Genomic DNA, 23,526 nt, shown 5'->3' with positions numbered 1-23,526 from the left:
ACACTGATTCGAAACTATTTTTCGGGTGCGCTAGAAAAATCGGACATGCAAAATTCCGCTTGGATCCAGTACGCAAGTTTTTTTTTATTCTTCCCTATATACCTGCCTGGAAAGGTTAACAAGAGCCATGTTGCAACTGCTGCTCTTAACAGGTGCGGCTTCGAATCGCTGGTTCACCCACCCTACAGCCCGGATCTGGCCCCCAGCGATTATTATTTGGTCCCAAATATAAAAAAGAACTACGAGGTTTTTTTTGTGACGATGAAGAAGTGAAGGAGGCTATTTCGGCTCATGAGGGCAAAGATAAAAAATATTTTTTGATGGTCTACATAAATTAATTAGTCGATCTGAAAAGTGCATTAAACTCGCGGGTAAATATACTGAAAAAAATTAAAAATACTTCTATTGCTTTATTTAATTTCCAAATACTTCATTCCGCGAATATTTGTACCTCCCCTCGTATTATGATCAAGCTTATTACCTTGAAATATGAGGATCACATCCTTATGCCTACAGTGTGGTATGTTTTTAACGGTACCGATTCAATTACGATATCGATATCAAGTTGATGGCGCAATCATAATTTTTGATAATATAGTACATTATTATCGAGGCTCGGAAGTAGCTACTTGCTGGCTGAGGATTTGTTTTAAACGGACGACCTTGGGAGTCCGTTTAATTGAATCCGAAGCCAGCAAGTAGCCTTCCAGCCGAGTCATATATAGTGCTTTTCTCAAAAATGGCGCAATAATAACAAATATAATATAAATATTTTACAGAAGCAACGCTCTTATGTATATATTTTCACAGAAAAAAGTAAAAAAATTTGCTTTGCCGCCTTTTTATTTTTTAAATTAAAAATAGAAGTGTAATTTTCTGCTGAAAATACGCCAACCTATTTGAGACACCTAAATAGTCGCGGTACCAACATTATAATAATAAGTACTGATCATCTGTTTGGCAGTTTAATGGACCTATGCCTTCATTTGATATGGCCACTTCAACTTTTAAAAAGTTTGGAACTCGACAAATAATGAAATTTGTATGCAACATTGCAGTCCCGAAATCGAGACTGCAATGTTTTTAACTTTTTAATTTTTTGACGGACCATAAACTACGCCCTTCGCGACCTACTTTTTAACCGGCAACGTCGACTTTGCCGTCCATTTTTGAGAAAGATTATTTATCTAACTACAATCAGTTACTTACGCATAACGAAGCTAATTGTCATTAGGTCATTACATTATCCTTTTTACGAACATCAATCTTAATAAATTATGAACTTTGGAATCATATAGGTACCTACTTAATATAATATTTTGTGTTTCATAGAGTATACCCATATTTTTTACGTTATTATTAGTTTCAATTATTATGAGCTTTTACCTTTACCGATCCCTACCCGGTGTATGTCTGTTGTCAAATCTTGTAGTGCTAGCTTTGTGATTGGCACGCATGCAATGTTATATTTATAGAATCCATCGTCTTCAAACCGATTTGATTAAAATATATAGTCTTAAGGTGGTTATTGGAATCGGGTTAAAGTTCACTGTCATACCTATTATCACCCAAACGGTCTGATTCTACCACTACAACTATATTTGATAATCTCTGGTAAATGACCTGAAATCAGAGCAAATATGATACTTACTCAATAAACAGAAGTACATATGTGACGTTTTCAACCAAAAGGTACCACATTGTCGCTTGTTGATAAGGTTGATTTCTAATTGAAGCTATATGGAAATAGCGCCTTACTGACAAGCGACAATAAGTGCCCTTTTGGTTGAAAATGGCACATATTTATTTCACAACTCTATAAGAGTTAGGTATAACGCAGAGGTTCAGTACACACACACACACACACACACTATTTCGAGTAAAGTCCATGTAGGTAAGACCATAGAGTAACTTATACTAGAGCGGTACTGTCATAGTAAATTTTGTAACCCCAGTAAATTCACTGCCATCTGTCGACACACTTTAAAACTAAAAATAACGATTTATAAAAATACGATAAAATGTATTTAAATATGGATAAATGTTTTTTTTTATTTGCATTAATTATTTTTATGATTTCGACCCATGTTCTTTCACTGATATGCGTTAAAATTGTTAAATAACAAACGAAACGATCAACGCCGTCTATACGACAGTAGGCCAAAGCTAGTAGCGCCCTCTGAACGAGAATCAAATTTTCTTGATTTTCGAGGCACGTTTTTTCCTTAGACTGTATCCATCTATTACGGAGTTATATCTATCTTTGGTAAGACGATGCATAATTATAGAGGGTTCCGTAACCTAAGATATAGAAAAATCAATATCCAGAAATTGTATTTTTTTAAATTCAAAACCGCCTTGATGACGCTTAAAATAATTATTGTTTCAGCTATTTGCATGTTTTGGTAAGTAAAGTCATTGAACACAAAAACGTTCGAAATTAAAAAAATCGATCGAATAATGTGTGAAATGTGTCACGTGTTAATGAGATGTTACTACTTATACGAGTATAAAAATGTTTTACACTATTGTATAAAATACTTATGCTCGACTTCAGATTCCAACTTTGTTACAGAATATGAGAAGTTCACATTGTGATGTTGAAGGTTTTGACTTCTAAGATTCCGAATGTCTCCATCGCTTCCAAATAGCCCGTTAAAACGCGACGTTATTCATAGCTATGCTTATCGTAACATTCGCAACACTAATTAAGTACTAAAGTAATTAGAAAATGACATGATTTGTTATCAAACCTCAATTAACAACAATGTTCTCATTTCCAATAAAGTTACAATTTTATGTTTTTTCTATCACTATGAGTTTATAAAATTTTATTGCACGAAAAAATTAGTATCTACTAATGCTTTGAAGCTATTGAAAACTATATTTTATGCTTTATAATATAATATAACACTGGGTGGGTTCCGCGAGGAATAGAGGGAACCCTTAAAATATTATGCTGGTTGATTTTTCTGACTGGTGATTTGGTTATTTGGTATTAGGTATTTCGTCTCGGTAATCAACTATTGCCAATGAAAACCATAAAATGATGGCATGCTAGACTGTTTTGAGGAGTCCATTTTTAGTCAAGATTATTATTGGAGAAATACTGCCGGCAATAGTTATGCTATTAAGTCTTAGACCATAGATAACTTGACTAGTCTTTCATTAACTTACCCCTCTGTCAAAAACCTTGCACAATGTGCAAAAAATCATATACCTAGCATCAAAAATCATAGACATAGACGTTTGTGTCGGATCCCTTTGTTTGACATAATTATTGAAAGTCATAATGTCATAATGTAATGATTGTCAGATCATTAGTCATAATTCTGAAACCGTTAACTTTTCAGGATTTTCGTAAGATTATCCTATAGATAGGTTAGATTTATTTTATGGCAATCCTGAAAAGTTACGCGTTTCTGAGGAAAACCAAATTATGACTAACGAAAATGCGGACAATCAATACATTAAGACTTTATGACTTAAAACTTTATGGGAAACAATATTATAGAGACTCCGTTTGTGTGGTGTGTCTCTTCGTGTTTCGACACAGATCGTTTTTGCATGTGTGAGTAATCTTTCGCATGTGTTACTTCTTCACCTCCCCGCAAAATTCGACAGACATTTTTGTACGCAAATACGCCATATTAAGGCTATTTCAGTTGTTGAATGTTCTAAGTATTAAGTGCAGTCCACCATGCGGAATTACAGTTAACGAGACACATCCGTATCATTCTATTCCATGCCGATTTAGTCGTGTGATGATTATGTTATTACTAGCTCAAGCAATTTGTATTAAATATCTGCAAACCTAGTGAGGATATTTTGTGCATAAACATACTGTTAGTTTTGCAATTAATCCAAAGCAGTTTTTTCTGTACAGCATTATTTAAAGTGAAACTTAAAGCTTATAGGTAGATATATCTAAGATGATTATAGATTTTGTTGTAGTAAGTATAGATTCGCCAATTAAAATACCTTATTTACCATTTGAATCTGTATTTCATCTTTTTTCTTGTTATCTTTCCACACCTCCAGTTAGCGTAGGTACTAGTATATAATACATATTTTATCATTTCAATGATTAATTAAAACAATCTATTTCAAGTAATATATGTCAAAAATATTATTTTTAGCCTGTCATCCTTCGCCGATAGAGTTCAGTGTCATTTTCCGTAATTGTAAAACTGTAGCTGCTAAATTGTTCCAAAAAAGGCAATCTGGTGGCTAATGAAGTTTTATGAACGTCACTGATTTTATTTCATCTTTAATCCTAACCACTAAATATATGCACAGGTGTATATTCTTATTGGAATAATTAACCAAACTCGTAACAAGTGAGCAAGTGACGCCCATACTTGCCGCAGTAAATGCAGTAATAGCCGCTATTTAACACAAAACAACGCTATTATCTCACGTGTTATGAGACTGGCTGGTTTTACGTAAAGTATTGACTTTCTCCATTTCCTATGTGAAGAGTTACGGACAAGTTCGTAACGAACATAATTAATTATTACCTTTTCTACTCTGTATTCGACCAGTTAAAATATAAAATACCTAATAAAAACTTATTGAAACACTTTAACTCGAACGTGAAGTCGAACAGACTAGAAGTGCGGTTCGTACTCGCGCCCCGAGAGATCCACACCAGGATCACAGGAAGTGTATATAATTAGGGCTCCGTGTCATCCGTGTGTCACCGTTCGAGAACTCTACAAATGACCAAGGAACCTCTATGTATTAAAAGGGGCGGATTCACGCAAAACTGTAGAAGTTATATGAAATTTTTACACGTTTACTCAAGGGCAAACGCCATGAAAAAGAAAACACACGAAAAATATACTATATTTGCAAGGGCACATTCGAAACAAAACCTTAAAAGGTTAAAGTTGGTTCGATAGAAAGAATTCATGAAAACCTGTCTATTTTTCCTTTATTTTCAGTTACAACTGCAAGTTACAAGTGCAAAGTACACCCTGCATACCATAGCAGTATAATGTTAGTATAAAATAGCTGGATAGTTGTTGTTTATTTAAATCCTAAAATTACAATTCTCCTCTTCCTGCCCTTATCCCACAACAATATTACAATTATTCAGCCATTATTTAAACAGATTCAAAAATAATTCAATAGGTAACTTAAATAGCTAGTGATAATTATAGCCGATGATGTGTCGAGCAAAATTTTAGTAATAGATATAAAAGTTAAAAACCCGAGCTATGGCCATATCTTCCGTCGCAAGTTTCTTTCGCGCCATATCTTTTATTTACTTCTAATTCCCTAGCTTAACAACGTATATTCCCCCTCTTAACAGAAACAAAACAAAATCGAGTAAATCTTTTGCAATTTTAGATTTTATTGTTAGGTAATTGACTTTCTTAGATGGAAAAAATGTACAGCAAGCGAGATAAAACATACGAGAAAACTTGCATACCGTTATAGTTAGTTGCATATATAATTGCATCTTTAATCTTTGTTGTTCTTATCTAATTGTGCTTAAATATCATTTATTAGCAGTAATAATTTGTTACTAATCACGACTTCAGAAAATAAGTACAAAATGTAAGTAGGTACAACATACACCAACCGCATTATGCCCTTTACCTACTAAGGTAACTAAGGTGTTATACGAATCTAGAGTATCAAGGGCTCGTTGCGTAACAAGTATTTAATTTGCCTTCGGTTATGAACTACTTAGTTTAAATACTTGATTAGGTTCGTTGCATATTTAGAACAGACTGCACAAATTACCTTGCTGCTCTTGGTGTAATCTCCATAATAATCCTAGATAAAAAGTATATCAAGGTTGTATAAGTAAACATCGCTTCGCAGTTGAGTACGGCCTTAAACTTCGAACAAATGTTCATTGCAAAACAATTTTGTCGAGTAACAGTTTATCACGATTGATCTTCCGGACAAACGTTCGTCGTAGAATCGTTCTGTCGAGTGTCGCCCAATAACCTCCTACACACCTCCAATAACCTCCTATCGCGATAGCGATCTGTCGCAAAATCGATCATCGCACTTTTGTAATTCTAAGTTCAGAGTTGCTCTGTTTGTAATTTGAAATTAAAGGGATCAAACAGGCGTATTCTAATTTTAATAACAGGATGTGAATTCGATCTCGATTAGATATGGATCTGATCTGTTAGTGTCAAAAGTACGTCAATGTTGACACTGACAGATCAGATCCATATCTAATCCAGATTTAATTCCTATCCTGTTATTAAAATTAGAATACACCTGAAAGTTTAAGCACGTACTCAAATAAAAATTTGATTAGTCAGATTCATTTAATTATGCAAGTGGGCCACCAAAAAAGAGTAAAGAGCGGAAACTGAGCGGACTGGATAGCAGCTTAATTTGCAAATTCAGTGAAAGCACAAATTCGTGTGATAGTCGACTAGGACAACTGCAGCTCCGTCCAAAAATCCGACGTAAAAATCTCAGAAAACGAGGTATCGTTCTCGACATTATCCTCCTCCAAAACTTAAACGAAATTTTGGGAACGAAATGAGAAAGAAATTATCGAGAAAAGGTAGGTAGTGCCAGTGCCCTTGCGCTTCGCTTTGCTGGTCTTGGCGAGGGCACTACCGTGCCCCCAGATCTGTTTCTTACCGTTTTGATTTTTGCTTTTATTGCTGCCGATTTTGTATGCTATACTTAACGAAAACTAGAAAACTCAGACTGCACGTGATTGGTCAGCGATAACTCGATAAGGGCGATGCATGTGCAACGGGTGAGTTTACATGACAGTCAACTCTGTCTCTTGCCGGTGCGAACGCGTCTAATTGCTCCTTTGTATTGTTTTCCGTTTAAGTAATCTGTTATTCGGCCCATTTACTGGATTATCTTCTGCCTTATTTGCGACTCGGCCTGTTTACTGGACTTCCCCGCTTACTGTGTGACGGCTTGTGTATTATTGGACTGTTTCCTGCTTACTGTGTGACTCGCTAGTGTTTTGGACTGTTTTTGGGTGAATTATAATGGTAAATTCACCAAACTCACCTAAAAAGAGGCGGAGACAGCCTTTTTAGGGTTCCGTACCCAAAGGGTAAAAACGGGACCCTATTACTAAGACTCCTCTGTCCGTCCGTCTGTCACCAGGCTATATCTCATGAACCGTGAAAGCTAGACAGTTGAAATTTTCACAGATGATGTATTTCTGTTGCCGCTATAACAACATACTAAAAACACAATGTGACTATCAATCTGTCGCGAGTTTAACATTTTTTCCCCATCACAAAAAGTGCACAGCACCGCTAAAGTAGTTTTCACTTCAAAAACATGTTTGTTGTTGGGAGCCCCACTTAAATATTTATTTTATTCTGTTTTTAGTATTTGTTGTTATAGCGGCAACAGAAATACATCATCTGTGAAAATTTCAACTGTCTAGCTATCACGGTTCATGAGATACAGCCTGGTGACAGACAGACAGACGGCGGAGTCTTAGTAAGGCTCCCGTATTTACCCTTTGGGTACGGAACCCTAAAAATCAACAAAAAACAGGCTTTATGCAGTATTAGCACTGCAAAAGATTAATGCATTTTAATTTACATTAAATTCTTGTACATAATCGGGACTAGTTGTTAATAGCCAAGAGTTGTCTGAATATGGACACGCTCTCAAGGTTTAGCAGGTTACCCTTCACTACGCATATGCCATATGACTTGTAGTGTTTTAATTACGAGACTAATTCCGTGCATCCAATTAATTTAAAGTGATCGTCACAGTCTGTAGGTGTTTTGCCATCATTCGTGATTTAATGGTAATGGTTAGGTTCAAAGAGATCCTTACAAATACATATATTCTTATAAAACCAACGTGAATAGGTAGATATTGATTTGAATTTACTCGCAGACCGCAGTGCATCTTGTCCGCTTTTATATTTTGATCCAAGTGCGATACACTATTATTGTTACCGTCAAATTATACAATGTGGAGATGTAGAGAAGAGATTTTATCTTTTTGGAAAGACGTCATACAGGGAAAAATCTCGTATACGTATACGTCGCTCAAACCACGCTCAAACACAGTCGCAATGGCAGCTCTTCGCTCCTTCTTCTTTATCGACCGTCTCGTCTGCTCAAGTAAGTGGAGTATTGTGTAGCTTATAATGGGTCAAAATTCTTTTTGTTTTGTTTCTGACCACTCTGTCACGCTTGTATGTATTTTTGTCTTTTATCTAATAAATAAAAAAAAGTCGAGTGCTATTGCATGTCTTTCTGACTGTAGATTATAATTCACACGAGAAAAATTAAAAACTAAATTTCACCCCATTACAAAAAGCTCCACTCTGTCACATTTTTTGGGGACAAAAACAAGACAAAAATAATTTTGACCCACGACGTACACAAAGTGCACAAATGCAAGAGCTTGTAGGTACAGATGTAGTGCATAATTATTTTCCATCGTTTTTTCACGGAAACGTACGAACGTGTCTTGCTATTTCAGTCAGTCTCGGTACAAAAAGTACTGAGGTTGACTGAAGTAGCATGACAAATACAAACGTTTCCGAGAAAATACGATCCAAAACAATTATGCTCTATATCTGTAAACGGTCTGGTCCACATTGACCTCTTACTTCTTATACCTTTAAACGAGCAATTCTTGTATATATCTATATCTATTTATATATTTCGGGGATTTCGGAAACGGCTCTAACGATTTCGATGAAATTTGCTATATGCAGGTATTCGGTGGCGAAAATTCGATCTAGCGAGGTCTTAACTTTGGGAAAACGCGCATTTTTGAGTATTTATATGTTTTTCGAGCAAAGCTCGGTCTCCCAGATATTGAAATTTAATCGCTGTAGTAGCTCAAAATTGCCAATATAATTCTAGTGTTTGGTGATATATAAATATTGAGATTCTTTTTTTATTAAGGAAGAGGAAGAAAATAACTATAGCTCTTAAAAAATATAAATACATGCTTATAGTTTTTATAGATAATAGATTGAGAGCAGCTTTAACCTTGGACTAAGGTCGCTTTATTGTGCGCAACGTCGCACTTTAATTACACTTATTATAATTAAATACATAAACCTATGCACGGAAGTTTCGTTATAGCTAACAAAACGAATATTTAATCGTTTTAAGTTTTAACTAAGAGATTTAAAAAAAAACTCAATGTTACTTTCGATCGGTATTATTTTTAGTTTTACTAATAACCTGTACCGTACCGTGTACCTGTGCTAATAATTTGTACCGTTTTTGTGTAATTTCATTGAAGTTTTATTATATGTTTTTCTCTCTTCCTATTCCTTATTTTATAATTAATACATGTACGTCCTGGACCCGGGTATGTCCTTAAACTACGTCCAAAAGGGGGGAATGGGCACTGTGAATGTCATCTCGCTTTGTGTGGTAGGGCACAGCACATCGGATGTCTTTCCAGATCTAGAGCAGAGCCCAACTGGGGAAGTACCTCAACCTTACAGAAAACCGCAGACAAATAACACTAGACCCTAGTAACCCTACTCAGTGTTGTTCCTGCCGGTGAGTAAGGTTGCCAGAGCTCAAGGAGGGTGCGGAGTGTTATGGTCGGCAACCTAGTGAATGAAGATTTTTTTTATTCCAACTGTGAAATATTAATCGGTTGGTTTTATAACCTTGACACGCATTGTTTTCAGTAAAAAGTCAGCTTACACCTTCCCACCTTTCCCTTTCACCACCTTTCCACCTTTTTCTTTGTCCCACCGAGGATTCCGTACTTTATAGTATTTGTTGTTAAAGCGGCAACAGAAATACATCATCTGTGAAAATTTCAACTGTGTAGCTATCACGGTTTATGAGATACAGCCTGGTGACAGACAGACGGACAGACAGACAGACAGAGGGATAGACGGACAGCGGAGTCTTAGTAATAGGGTCCCGTTTTTACCCTTTGGGTACGGAACCCTAATAAGTAAATAATTGACTTGGCTTAGATAATGGAGCATTATGAGACATACCTAAATCAAACGAGAATATGTAAATGAGAACACCTGCTGCTTAATTAGTTTTATTGACTATCTGTGCAATATGGGTTATTACAACTAGATGCAACTTATGCCTCCATTTCATCATGAGCTTATACAAGTTATACATATTTAATAGTTTGTTTACTTGTGTTTACCTATCGATCAAGCACAGGACATATTAGTCAGTGTTTTTAGGGTTCCGTACCCAAAGGGTAAAAACGGGACCCTATTAGTGAGACTCCTCTGTCGGTCTGTCTGTCACCAGGCTATATCTCATGAACCGTGATAGCTAGACAGATGAAATTTTCACAGATGATTTCTGTTGCCGCTATAATAACAAATACTAAAAACTACGGAGCCCTCGGTGGGCGAGTCCGACTCTCACTTGTCCCCGGTTTTATATAAGGTCATAAGTACAGTGCAGCGCAGATAAGAGCTTTTGCTTGTACGGATTTTTGTTTATTGCTTTATTCGTATCTTATAAAGGTAACTTTCGTTTATACGTTGTTATTAGACATGCATTTGGCGTTTTTTTTTATTTAGATCCTAGTTTGTCAATAATATTATAAATTCCTAAATGTTGGGAATTAGTTTAGGTACTGTATTTATTACTGTGATGTGATTATAAAATTATATTTATATGTTACTTCTTTATATCTTCCTTCATTGGGGGCAATTCAATTACGCGGTTGCGACGTTCTTCAGAGATGGATCAAATTTTAATACAATTGAAAAAAAAAAAAAACAATATGACTGTGTAGTTTTACCTTAGCCTCAGTACTCAGTAGATTATAGATATAGATAGAGGATTATTAGTATGAGAACACCTGTACTTGAAAATATCAAAAGGTAATTTGTAAGCAACTAAAGTTTTAGATATGATATCATATTATAGAAATAAGTCAGGGTGACTAGTAATCAAAATCATGATAACGTATCTTTTTTTTTAATTACCTATAATCTTAATCTATATAATAAATAACGTAGGTAGCATGCAAAGTCTAGAGTAAACCTGAGCTTAATATTGTTTGTTTTCATGCAACGTTTTCTGTACCGTAAAATGGTTCTACTTTGCTCCAATTTTTGCTCCACTTTGAGGAAATTTTGAAAATTTTTTTAAACTGTTAAATATTAAATATTCAGACGAATTCAATATTAAGAAAAACATCTTTGTAACATATTTTATCGGTAAATCAACTTTATAAAAAGTTGTTTTATATAAAACGTGTCTATGAATAAGGAGCACAAGATACCCATTGTTTGGGGTATTTTTGCTCCTACCTATAGTTTACTTAAGGGTGCAAAGTTACCCCATTGTGCGCCAAATTAATAGGCCCGGCCAAAAAAGAGAGATTAATTTTATGACTAACGTAGCAATTCAAAATACAATTTCGTTTATCTGAGTATATAAATAATAATATAGAAATATTGTTTGAATATCCAAGACGTTGTCCTTTTTAGGGTTCCGTACCCAACGGGTAAAAATGGGACCCTATTATTAAGACTCCACTGTCCGTCTGTCTGTCACTAGGCTGTATCTCATGAACCGTGATAGCTAGACAGTTGAAATTTTCACAGATGATGTAATTTTTTTATACCACGTCGGTGGCATTCAAGCATACGGCCCGCCTGATGGTAAGCAATTACCGTAGCCTATGGACGCCTGCAACACCGGAGATATTACACGCGCGTTGCCGACCCTTTAAAAACCTGTACACTCCTTTTTTGAAGAACCCCATACTGTAGCCCCTCGGGAAAACCTCGGCAGGGGGGGAGGGGTATTTTTGTTGCCGCTATAACAACAAATATTAAAAAGTACGGAACCCTCGGTGGGCGAGTCCGACTCGCACTTGGCCGGTTTTTTGAATTGGAGCATAGTATACCCACCAAGGAGCAAAGTAGGGCCATTTTAAAATTATTGTAAAATCTTGGACACAATTCTGGCGGTACGTTGGTAAACGTGATTTTTCTGTTAAAAAAGGTGCCGTAATTAGAACTTAGAAGTATTAATTAAATCTGAATTATATGACTTACGAATCATTAAAATTACTCACTACTTTTCTAACATTTTCCAGACAAATCTCGGTTTTAAACAACTTGATATTCATTAGAAAAGAATAGGGATGAAAGATTCATATCACTATAAATAGTGTAACAACTGAGGGTCTACCGCGAAAATTGAAAATTGATAATGAAATTTTGATTTTCGCGGTAGGCCTGTTTATTTATAATCCGGAATACTTGATGGCGGAACCCGAGCAGGAGAAATTGATGCTCTGATAAGTCACTACCCAGTTCATATTAAGGTATTGATGTAAAGAGAAGGAGCTAGGTTTAGTAGTTTATAATAATTGTATTTTGTTTTGTTTTAGTGCGCTCAAGTGGCTACGAATGTGGTGGAGCAGAAGCACACGGTATCGCGGGCGAAGCGGAGCCGCTCGCTCGGCAGCCGCGCTTTTCGTGGCAGCACCGTTTGGCTGACCGGCCTCAGTGGAGCGGGCAAGACCACTATTGCGTTCGCGCTAGAAGCCTACTTGGTGTCTAAAGGTTGGTTTAGAACTTTAGACTACTATTGGGCACTTTTATACTTTATAACTTGCTATTAACATGTACGTCCAAGGTAAAACATAAAAAAACCGACCAAGTGCGAGTCGGACTCGCGCACGAAGGGTTCCGTACCATTACGCAAAAAAGGGCAAAAAATCACGTTTGTTGTAAGGGAGCCCCACTTAAATATTTATTTTATTCTGTTTTTAGTATTTGTTGTTATAGAGGCAACAGAAATACATCATCTCTGAAAATTTCAACTGTCTAGCTATCACGGTTCATGAGTGACTGGCGGACGGACAGCGGAGTCTTAGTAATAGGGTCCCGTTTTTACTCTTTGGGTACGGAGCCCTAAAAATGCCCGTTGTGATCGTGCTATAGAAGCTCACTTAGTATCGCAAGATTAGGTTTGTCTGCATTGTTTGGCTGACCGGAATCAGTGGTGCTAGCAAGACCACTATTGCGTTCGCGCTAGAAGCCTACTTGGTGTCTAGAGGTTGAATTTGACACAATTTCGCTAACCGGTCATCGTGGTCGGTATCAAATCAATAGTAGCTGTGCTGTGAGGCAGTTGTCTGATGTTCTATACTTGAGTTTTTCTTAGCCCTTTGATCTGTTACAAATGGTTGCATGATTATAGTTTAGTTTAGTTTATTTATTTCATAATGATAAATTACAATATAAATTATTCTTACACTAATCTATATGAATTCACAGGTATTCCTACATACGCGCTAGACGGGGACAACATCCGCACGGGCCTGAACAAGAACCTTGGGTTCTCGAAGCAGGACCGCGAGGAGAACATCCGGCGAGTCGCGGAGGTGGCCAAACTGTTCGCGGACAGCGGTCATGTGTGCCTTTGCAGTTTCGTGTCGCCGTTTGCAGAGGTAAGAGCTTACGAGGGGAGTAAAGCCAGGTAATTAGAATGAAATAAAAAATATCGCGCATCGCGCGAAACTTGCAATCGCGCGGTTTTATTTAACCGTTTATCTCAGTTACTTATACTAATGTTTAAAATTTTGCTTGCCAGATCCCTCACCTTTATCACTAGCTATTTTATACTAAAGTTACACTGCTATGGTATGCAGGGTCGTTACCCTGTCGTCGCTTATCTAAATGCACTGCTCGAGTTATATGATTTTTCGCAAATTGCATTTAGGTGTTGACGAGTATAATCGCTTCTAGCGGGTTCAATTTCTAATAGCCAGCTTACAATCGCGAATACCGCGATTCAGATATACCGACTCAAAACTTACGATAATACCATAAATACCTATAGATTTAACCTTTTCCGTCACTAGAAGCCTATGCTCAGCAGTGGGCGATTGAAGGCTAGAATGATGATGATGATGATGAGAAGCTTTTGTCGTCTTTTGTTACTGAAGGAAATTAATGTTTAGCCAGACTAGGTTTATGCTCTTTCTATGCCAATTTCGTAGGATAGGATTTATACGAAATTAATGTTATTCTATTTCCTACATTCAGGATCGAGAAGTCGCGCGCCGTACACATACGGATTCTGGATTCCCGTTCTTCGAAGTTTTCATTGACACCCCGTTAGAAGTTTGCGAGCAGAGAGACACCAAGGGACTGTATAAGAAAGCCAGAGATGGACAGATTAAGGTAAACTTGATTTTTATAGCATTTGTCTAAAATCATGATGTGGAATTGAAAATACATTTATACCTTTATAGGTAGAAATGTATTTTTGCGATATTAAATAGTACAATTCCACAGAACATCCATAGAACTTGCATAAAGATCCACTGTTATCAGTGGCGGTGTATTCTATCAAACCTACCCGTTTGGGCAAGACGAAGCTAGTATTTCTTGACATCTGTAAAACAAGGTTTTCAATTGTCTCAAATAAGGCAAGCCAGTTCTATAGACGACACGCCCCTGATGTATATGTACCTAATTGACTAAGAACAAGTATTTAACAGCCACACGATAAAGCATAGACAACAGAATATCGGGTCTCTATTGTTTCCCATAAAGATATAAGTCATAATGTATTGTTTGTCCACATTTTCGTTAGTCATATCAGTCATAGAAACGCGTAACTAATCTAACCTAACCTAGGTTAGGTTTGTTTTATGGCAATCCTGAAAAGTTAACGGTTTCAGAATGATGACTAATAATAATTGCAATCATTACATTATGACTTTCAATTATTATGTCAAAACCCCGAGTATATCGCATTATAGTTAAGTATTGACTACTTTAATACATATCCGTTTGTCATTTCAGGGCTTCACTGGGATCACGCAAGAGTATGAGCGGCCCGAAGAACCCGAGCTGGTGGTGCAGACGGTGGGCAACTCCATCGAGGAGTCCACCATGCAAGTCGTGCGACTATTGGAGGCTAATGTAAATACCATTTTTATCGAACTTCATTAGGTACAAACATGGCCACTGGTGGAGTTCAGGGCTTCACTGGCATCACGCAAGGAGCGGCCCGGAGCACCCGAGCTGGTGGTGCAGACGGACAACTCCATCGAGGAGTCCACAATGTAAGTTGTGCGACTATGCCTGGTCGAACTTTTTACAGATGACGTCAGCATCAGAAACAGGGGAAAACTATGCTGGCGTCATCTATAAAAACCTTTCTCAGTGGACATTCCATTGGAGGCACGTCAATACCACTTGTATTTTGGTTCTTCTTCTATACAATAAAATAGGAGGCTGTCCATACTGAATGTCAGCGATGATTAAATTTCCAGTTTAATCATCGCTGACATTGAGGAATGCTTGAAAGAAATAATTCGTCTAAAATCGTTGTGTTATGCGTTGCGTTTTAAATTAAATTTGCCACGATAGCTAAGTACTAATGCGGAAACAAATAACAATTGATATCATTAGACAATCGCTGTCGATCACGATCGAAGATTAACCTTAATCTGACTGTAAAATACTACGTCATAATAGTCATATCACGAGCAAATAAATTAATGATAACATCTCAATTCTGCGGAAATTAATGTTAATTATATTTTTTGCTAGATAATAGATATTTAATACATAGCGGAGTATTTATTTTTACTATATTTTCCGCAAAATAGCAACATTTTTTTCTAGTTCCTATCACGGAATTTAGCAATAAACGCCTAGTTTAATTAATTATTTATCAGAATGAAATCCAAATAAAGTTATCAATCAATATTGTATCAAAACTTGTGCTGAAAAAAATGTTTTAAGGGGCCCACTGACTATCAGTCCACCGGACGATATCGGCCTGTCAGTTAGAACAAAAATTTGACAGTTCCGAACAACTGACAGGCCGATATCGTTCGGCGGACGGATAGTCAGTGGGCCCCTTTAGTCGTCGATATAGTCATATGTACTTGGTAATACGTTAGATTTAAAAGTGCATTAGAATATTAGATTTAAGTACTCTAAATGCGTACCAATGCATGCTTCTTAATATTTAGGTACTTTCTGTAATAGAGAATAAATAAATAAATAAATAAATAAACGCCTGGAAGAGCTATTGGTCAATGAAACACCTGATGAAGGGAGACCTACCTCTGTCACTCAAGCGTAGGCTTATGGACATGTGCGTACTTCCAGTTCTCACCTACGGTGCTCAGGCCTGGTCCTTGACGGAAGCTCAGAAGTCCAAACTCGGGGTTTGCCAGAGAGCTATGGAGCGCAGCATATTAGGTGTAAAATTAAGAGATCGAGTCCGAAACACCACGCTGCGCTCTAAGACTCAAATAATAGACGTAGCTCGGAAAGCGGCCAAGTTGAAATGGGACTGGGCTGGTCATGTCTGCCGAATGCCGGATGACTTGTGGGCCAAGTTAACCACGGAGTGGGAGCCCCACGAGTCTAACCGGAGATCCGGCAGACCTCGTCGGCGATGGCGGGATAACTTGGACTCCTTCTTGACAGGCTGGCCGGATATAGCATTAAACAGAGACGAGTGGAAAAAGAGGGGGGAGGCCTTTGCCCAGCAGTGGGACACAGTGGGCTCTGAATAAATAAATAAATTCTGTAATAATTTTGCATGCCAGTTTCTGGATTTTTATACCATCTTTTGTACCACTTTTTTAAGTAAAATATAGATAAAGACATTTTACATTTGTATTTAAGAGCAGCAGAGCATTTTTTGAGTGCTTTGTTAAATATGGATAAAATGCTATACCTCTACACGTTAATAAAATTTGTGTTTCTACAATTTCGTGGAATATTCATCAAGTTAGTAAATTGTACTTTTTTTGTAGGGCATTATTCCAAGCTTCGAAGGCAACCAGCTTGGCGTCGAAGAGCTGTTCATATACGGGAACCGGTTGACCAGCGCTATCGAGGAGGCGGCCAGCTTGCCGTCTGTCGAAATTACCACTTTGGACCTTATGTGGGTGCAGGTAAGCTCAAAATTGCCTGTTTTGATTAATTTACGATACAAGTGCGGAAAAGAGGAAATTCGAAACGAGTGGCGATAAATTAAAACACGACCGCAGGGAGTGTTTTAAATCGACACGAGTTGCGAATTACCTATTCGCACGTGTATCGTACAACGTTATACAGTACATATGGCCCTTTAAACTTTCTATATATGCACGAAAAGTGCTATTTGACGCACTAGTGCAAGAAAGTAGCACCATATGTACTGTAAAAATCGTTGTTATTTTATTGGCGCGTTTGTTACGTAACATCGCGGTCGGTACTGGTACTAGACTAGACCGATTGATCGAACGGGGAAGGCAACTGTCAATTTGATTGCTTATGGCATTGTTGAGTTCCATTGAAAATTGTATCTTCGTCGCGAGCGCCATCTACAATTGGTTTTGGCTGGCGGCTGCCAATTCCGATAAAAAATATGTATAAAGCCCCGTTTAGATGGTTCTAATATGATGGTGGATAGTGGTAATATTGCATGCAATATTTGACACATTGCTAACTACAGAGTACAATAAGTTCAGTCGATCGACCACATACCGCAATGTAACGAAAATCGAATGCATGTTCTTGAACCATCTCAATGTGGCTTTATAGTCGATATCACCATCACGTTAAGTACCAGCCTTCCCCATTGAAGTGAAATATCAAGGGTGATCTTCTTTTGATCCTGACCAGAGGTCAGGACTGCTAGCTTGATGCCAATGATAAATAAAGCTTGGTAAAAAGTATACTTACAGTAGGGCAATATATATCTATCGGATGAAAGAAGCCTCTGGCGTCCGTTGGCTCGTTGGGTGGACGACATTCGGAATATTGCCGGTCACGTCTGGATGAGATTGGCTCAGGACCGGGACAAGTGGCGCACTAAAAGGCTGTCATGATGATGATGATGACAGATAAATATCTAGGGAGTAATACTACAACATTGTTCTTTTTATAGGTACTCTCAGAAGGATGGGCTTATCCTCTCAAAGGATTCATGCGGGAACGTGAATATCTTCAAGTAAGTTCATAATGAATTATTATTATACATATACCTGCGCATATTCCTACAATTACCCGCATTTTATTTTATTTTATTTTATAAATTCCATACACAAGAATAGGGTATTTGACTACTAGTGAAATTAGGTTCTTTTTTTGAATTGTCAAAATGATTTGCCACTATGGAATTTATAACAATGACGTCACGGTCAAGTTACTCTTTATAGTTCTATACGATTTATAATATTGTGTCTAAAAATAACTTCAGTCTACGTTTCTCAATTAATGTTCTGGTGCTTTATTTCATGCACGGTGTGAAGTAATTTATTTTAAATACGGATTTATATTATGTTAAGCTTGGATTGGATATCGAAAGGATCCCTTGCACTGTCGTAAGATAATATAATTAGTCTTTAATAAACTTCTGTCTATTACAGGCCTTAAATTTCAACTGCCTAACCCTCGCCGACGGCTCCGTGGTCAACCAGTCAGTGCCCGTGGTGTTGCCCGTGACCACCGAAATCAAAGACAACCTGTCCGGCTCCGAGGCCATTGCACTCGTGTATGGCGGGAAGCCGGTCGCCATATTACGCGCTCCTGAATTCTACCCACACAGAAAGGAGTATAGGTGTGGGAAGCAATTCACTATTCATCACACTGGACATCCTTATATTAAGGTAAACTTTATTAGCATTGAGATAAGGCTTATTTTCAATTGAGCGCCGTGGTCAACCCGTGGCCCGTGGTGTTACCAGTGACCACCGAAATCAAAGACAATCTGTCTGGCTCCGAGGCCATCGCACTTGTGTATGGCGGCAAGCCGGTCGTCATATTACGCACTCCAGAATTCTACCCGCACAGAAAGGAGTATAGGTGTAGGAATTCACACATTGGTCATCCTCATATTAAGGTAACTTTGTTAGGTAGCATTAAAATAAGCTTGGTTTTCGATTGGTCTACGGTGGTAAGCCGGTGGTCGCCATTTTACGCGCGCGCGTACGATTTACTTACGATTTGATGTAAGGTTAATACTTCTATTAAAGTGCGCTTTATTTTCATAAAAATGAAGCTTAAGTTCGACGAACATCTATACTACAACTTTGTATGCCTAGAATTAATGTTATTTCTGTTCACGTGCCTGCAATTTAGTCCTAATTTTTGGCGCATACTGCTTACGCTAGTGCTCGCGATTTTACCTACTTAAACAAGAAAATGGGTAGCATTTTTATTACGTCTGAATTTAACTAGGTTACACTATTAACAGATGATCGAGGAGTCCGGCGACTGGCTGGTTGGCGGCAACATTGAAGTTTTCGAGCGAATACGCTGGCACGACGGACTCGACTCGTACCGTCTCACGCCGAACGAGCTGCGAAGCAAGTTCCGGGAACTAGGGGCCGATGCTGTGTTCGCGTTCCAGGTATGTCATATTTAAGACCAATCTTAGTAGGCGGTCCGGTAATTGGCTATTAGTGGTAACATTGAAGTGTGGGAGCAAGTGCGTTGGCACGACTCGTACCCGACTCGTGACGCCGAACGAGCTGCGAACCAAGTTCCGGGAACTAGGGACCAATACCGTGTTCGGGTCCTAGGTATGTCACATTTAAGATCCATATTGGTAGGCGAAGAGTCTGGCTGGAGACTGCCTAATGGGTTTGGGTAGTAACATTGAAGTGTGGAGTAAGTTCGCTGACCGCTGACATGACGGACTAGACTCCTACCTTCTTTCTGCTAACCAAGTTCCGGGAATTAGAAGCCTGCTGCATTATTTTGGTGCTTTCATATAGTGATTGCACACAATAAACCTACAGACTGCTCTTATGTGGCAGGATGTCGGTATTGATGTTTGTACGGAGCATTACCTAAGTTTTTTTTTGCAAAAGTATTTGTTTAATCATGTTATCTTTCGGTTTTTGCTTAGCTTACGGTGCAATCTAGTCAGAGAATACTGCTTTTTTTTTTACTTAAATTGGACGTAGTTTAGCGAAAAGTATTCATACTCAAATTTCTTTTCATTTATTAAATGAACGACTTCTTTTTGACAGAAAGTTGAAACCTTATAGACAGATTTTGTGGGTTGGATCCTTTTCCCTAAATTACGTCGATTTATAATTATTCTAAAACAAACGTAGTAGCATACGTCGTAACGTATACTATACGTATAGCTCTCTAAGCCTTGTATACTTACGATAACAAGTAAATATTTATTTGCACAGAAGTTTTATGAATAAGGGGTTATCCTTATTTTTAAATTAAAGCTAAAATGGAAAATGTACACCTTCGGTAGGACTCGAACCTGCGACCATTGTAACATCGGTCCAATCGCTTCTGCCAACTGAGCCACTTAGACCTACCAGATGTGTGCGAATTTTTCCACCCCTTCCTTCAACGCCTTAAGGGTGGTGTAAGGGGGTTCCCTTATTCATAAAACTTTACAGGCATGATTTACTTAAATTATGTTTTATCCCTTTCTTACAAATACATAAGACAGATAAAGACAAACGATTCATAGCTAATTCAGGCCAGTAACGCGTTTATGAATAATGCCATAAGTAGGTAACTAGGTACAATAGTGTCTTAGGTGGTAGGTGACAATTGGTTGCTTGTTCTGCGATTTGTACTAAGTATACAGGTTGTACTAGCATGCAACATCAAGAAAAACAATACCTTTTTATTTGTTGAACAGTTACGTAACCCGATCCATAACGGTCACGCGCTCCTGATGCAAGACACGCAGCGGCAGCTGACCGAGAGGGGATACAAGAAGCCGGTGCTGCTGCTCCATCCATTAGGTATGGATCTAGCTAGACTTCAACCCGAAATGTTAGGTCATTGGTCAGCAAACTTCATAAGTAAAGAGAACTGCATCAAAACAGTGGACCTCACTATTTCTTAAAGTTTTAAATAGGTAGCTACAAATATAGAATCAGTTCGCGCATGAGAGCCGAACACTTGCATGCCCATTGCTTTTTTATGGCTATTTTATCAGAAGTTATCTATGGTTAATTGGTTATTTTACATTATTGATCACTATGACGCACTGCTTTAATGTATAAATTTAAATAACAAGCCACGGACGGATATTTCAATCAGTCTGCTCAGTCCGTCAATAATTACTGCATTAAACGACCAATTACCAATTTACCTAAAATTCGAACTATTAGCTCAAAACTGCAATCTGATGTAGGGCTCCATTTTCATTAACCGCTAACCTAGCTGTTAACTGTAAAAATATATTTCATAAAGCTACCATTAATATAGATTTTTGGGACTTTCTATATAAATGTTGCTAAGGCATATGAATATGAAATAAAAACAAAGTTGTAAATTTTAACTTTAATAATAGAGTAACTATATATGCATGTTATGCACAGACTACGTGATGACAAATAGTTAATAGGTCCCTATTAAGCAGCAACGAAAGGAAAAATACCTACTTAAAATTATTATTTATTTATTTACTTAAAATAAAGTAAACTTTGTCTTTTTCATCTTAGTCAGAATCAAAATCTCAAGGAGGAATCACATTGAAATGCATTTTCCCCATATTGGTAAATGGTACGAACAAAATGTGATGTCCGTATTTACAGACGATTCAGACACGGCACTAGTGGTATTTTTCCTTCTCCTATTTCCCCGAACGATTTTGATTGCGGCTGCGATTCATTCCATTCTGCCCACTGTGACTGAGACAGTTTTTCCACGCCAACTCTCAACTTTTCCACCTCATCACTCAACTGATCAAGCTGCTGATTAACAATTCATTACAATCTTGTTTCTTATGACTAAAACACCCATTACAGCATCTGCAGCTTTCCCTAATCTAGATTTGTCATACACAGATATAAGTATGATCATGTTGTCCTTTGGACATAGTGATTTCAAGTGTCGCATGAATTGAGATGGTGTCATGTCACCTATTTATGCTTCAAGAAAGCTTGTGAAGGGAAACATGGTAGCTAAAAATAAAATATAATAAGAAAATAGACAATTAAAAATCTCTGACTAGGGATTTCTTTCCTGTTTAAATTTCTGTTAAGTGTAGTCCAAGTGTAGTCTATGTCACTTGACCGTCTAACATGAGTTACGTCATACTTGAAGTCGCGCGCGAGAACGTAACTCATGCTAGCAGGTCTGAATCGAATTATTTGTGACCTCAAATTCGAATATACCATATAAAAACCTACAATCATTACCCTTTTTTTGGCTTTGCCTTTATAGGATGATAACAGAAATGGCTTATGAAAAATAGCCTGGTTTTATTTTATGTTTTTGTTTTTCTAGGTTGATCTGCCCAAACCTGTTGTTAAACTCATAATGGTTCCTACCCACCTATACCCATTAGGTATTAAAATAATATAACCTTTTGTTGTCTAACATATTTTAATAAATTAGACTAGTAGGTACGTTAAGATAACAACTATTTACTTGGTATTTCTTTTAAAAGACTATGTCTGAAACGTTAAGTGCGATTCAATCGCATCGTATCTTGAAATACACATAACAATTATATAAATACTTACAAAATTGTGGATGCACTTATAAAAATACTGATAAAGAGAAAAAGCTACGGGTTTGATGATGTATCAATGATAAACAAAGCACTAACAGGACAGACAAGCAAGCGAAACTCTCGGTAGGCACTAATCTAGACATCAGCAGGGTAGGCGCATCGAAAATATAACACTATTATATCAAACTCAAATTTCAATTAGGCACCTATCTGTTTATGGTAGTTTAGTAATATACCTAGGTAATGGGTTACTGTGTTTTATCGGTTAATTTAACAAACCTGTTAAAATAACTATCTTATTAAATGCGCAATGTTTGTAATTATAATAAGTACTTATATATATATATATATATATTAACACACCCGTATTAGGTATTAGGTACTAACTTGTCGTATTGGTTTGTTAGGCTTAATTACAAAATTTTAATGACATCCTAGTCAAGTTTTTCAGGCCATTTGGTAAATGAAAACCACATTTTGATTTTTATTTCAACAATCAGTCAAGTACCTATTTGTACATGAATCGTAAAACAAAAGCAATAAAAAATAAACATTATTTTAAGTTTAGTAATAATACATAATTAGGTAATTACGTAATTATTGTTAAGCTTATACAATCGTATCAAGTTACGTATACCTATTGATTAAGATCCAAAAGAGCATGGAGAAACGCAGTGATTTGCGTTTTCTCCAAATTGATTGTGATACCAGCACAATTTCGTATCACTATTTCCAGATGTCTGAGACTTCTTCTTCTTACTCGTGTAGAGGGATCAAACTTCTTAAACTAAATTTTTGTCTGCCAATGTTTTGCCACTTCTAGCCCTCGGGGTGTGGCCCTCAGGAGATCTTCCTCAGTGCACATCGTTGAGCACAGAGAACACTGTCTCATGTGTATTGTTGTTTGGGTTACTCCACACTCGCAGAATGTATCACCTTGTCGCCCAATTCCCCATCTCAGAAGATTATCTTTTGACCGACCAACTCCCGTTCTAAGTCTGTTAAGGGCTTTCCATACTGCCCACTTTTCCTTTCCCCCTGGAGGCAGGTGTTCCGCAGCTGGTATTCGTAACGATGTCTCGCTGAGTTGCAGGTTCCATGATTTGAGGCG

At 37.4% G+C, this 23,526-nt stretch overlaps 1 protein-coding gene across 2 annotated transcripts in view; it reads left to right on the top strand.

The window, feature by feature from the left end:
• LOC134743059 (bifunctional 3'-phosphoadenosine 5'-phosphosulfate synthase) overlaps nucleotides 1–23,526 on the top strand; it is a 37,311-nt gene that overhangs the window by 6,566 nt on the left and 7,219 nt on the right. For both annotated transcript variants that reach the window (XM_063676340.1, XM_063676339.1), the window contains exons 2-10: nucleotides 12,337–12,511; nucleotides 13,229–13,401; nucleotides 14,000–14,137; nucleotides 14,765–14,884; nucleotides 16,741–16,881; nucleotides 17,859–17,921; nucleotides 18,340–18,579; nucleotides 19,167–19,322; nucleotides 20,589–20,694. In XM_063676340.1, the coding sequence (XP_063532410.1) occupies nucleotides 12,337–12,511; nucleotides 13,229–13,401; nucleotides 14,000–14,137; nucleotides 14,765–14,884; nucleotides 16,741–16,881; nucleotides 17,859–17,921; nucleotides 18,340–18,579; nucleotides 19,167–19,322; nucleotides 20,589–20,694 (1,312 nt within the window). The remainder of the gene's footprint in view (nucleotides 1–12,336; nucleotides 12,512–13,228; nucleotides 13,402–13,999; nucleotides 14,138–14,764; nucleotides 14,885–16,740; nucleotides 16,882–17,858; nucleotides 17,922–18,339; nucleotides 18,580–19,166; nucleotides 19,323–20,588; nucleotides 20,695–23,526) is intronic.

The sequence above is a fragment of the Cydia strobilella genome, chromosome 7 (assembly GCF_947568885.1).
Source record: "Cydia strobilella chromosome 7, ilCydStro3.1, whole genome shotgun sequence".
Classification (NCBI taxonomy): Eukaryota; Metazoa; Arthropoda; class Insecta; order Lepidoptera; family Tortricidae; genus Cydia; species Cydia strobilella.
The sequence above is the reverse complement of the archived record's forward strand: the minus strand, read 5'-3'. Positions and strand labels throughout refer to the sequence as shown.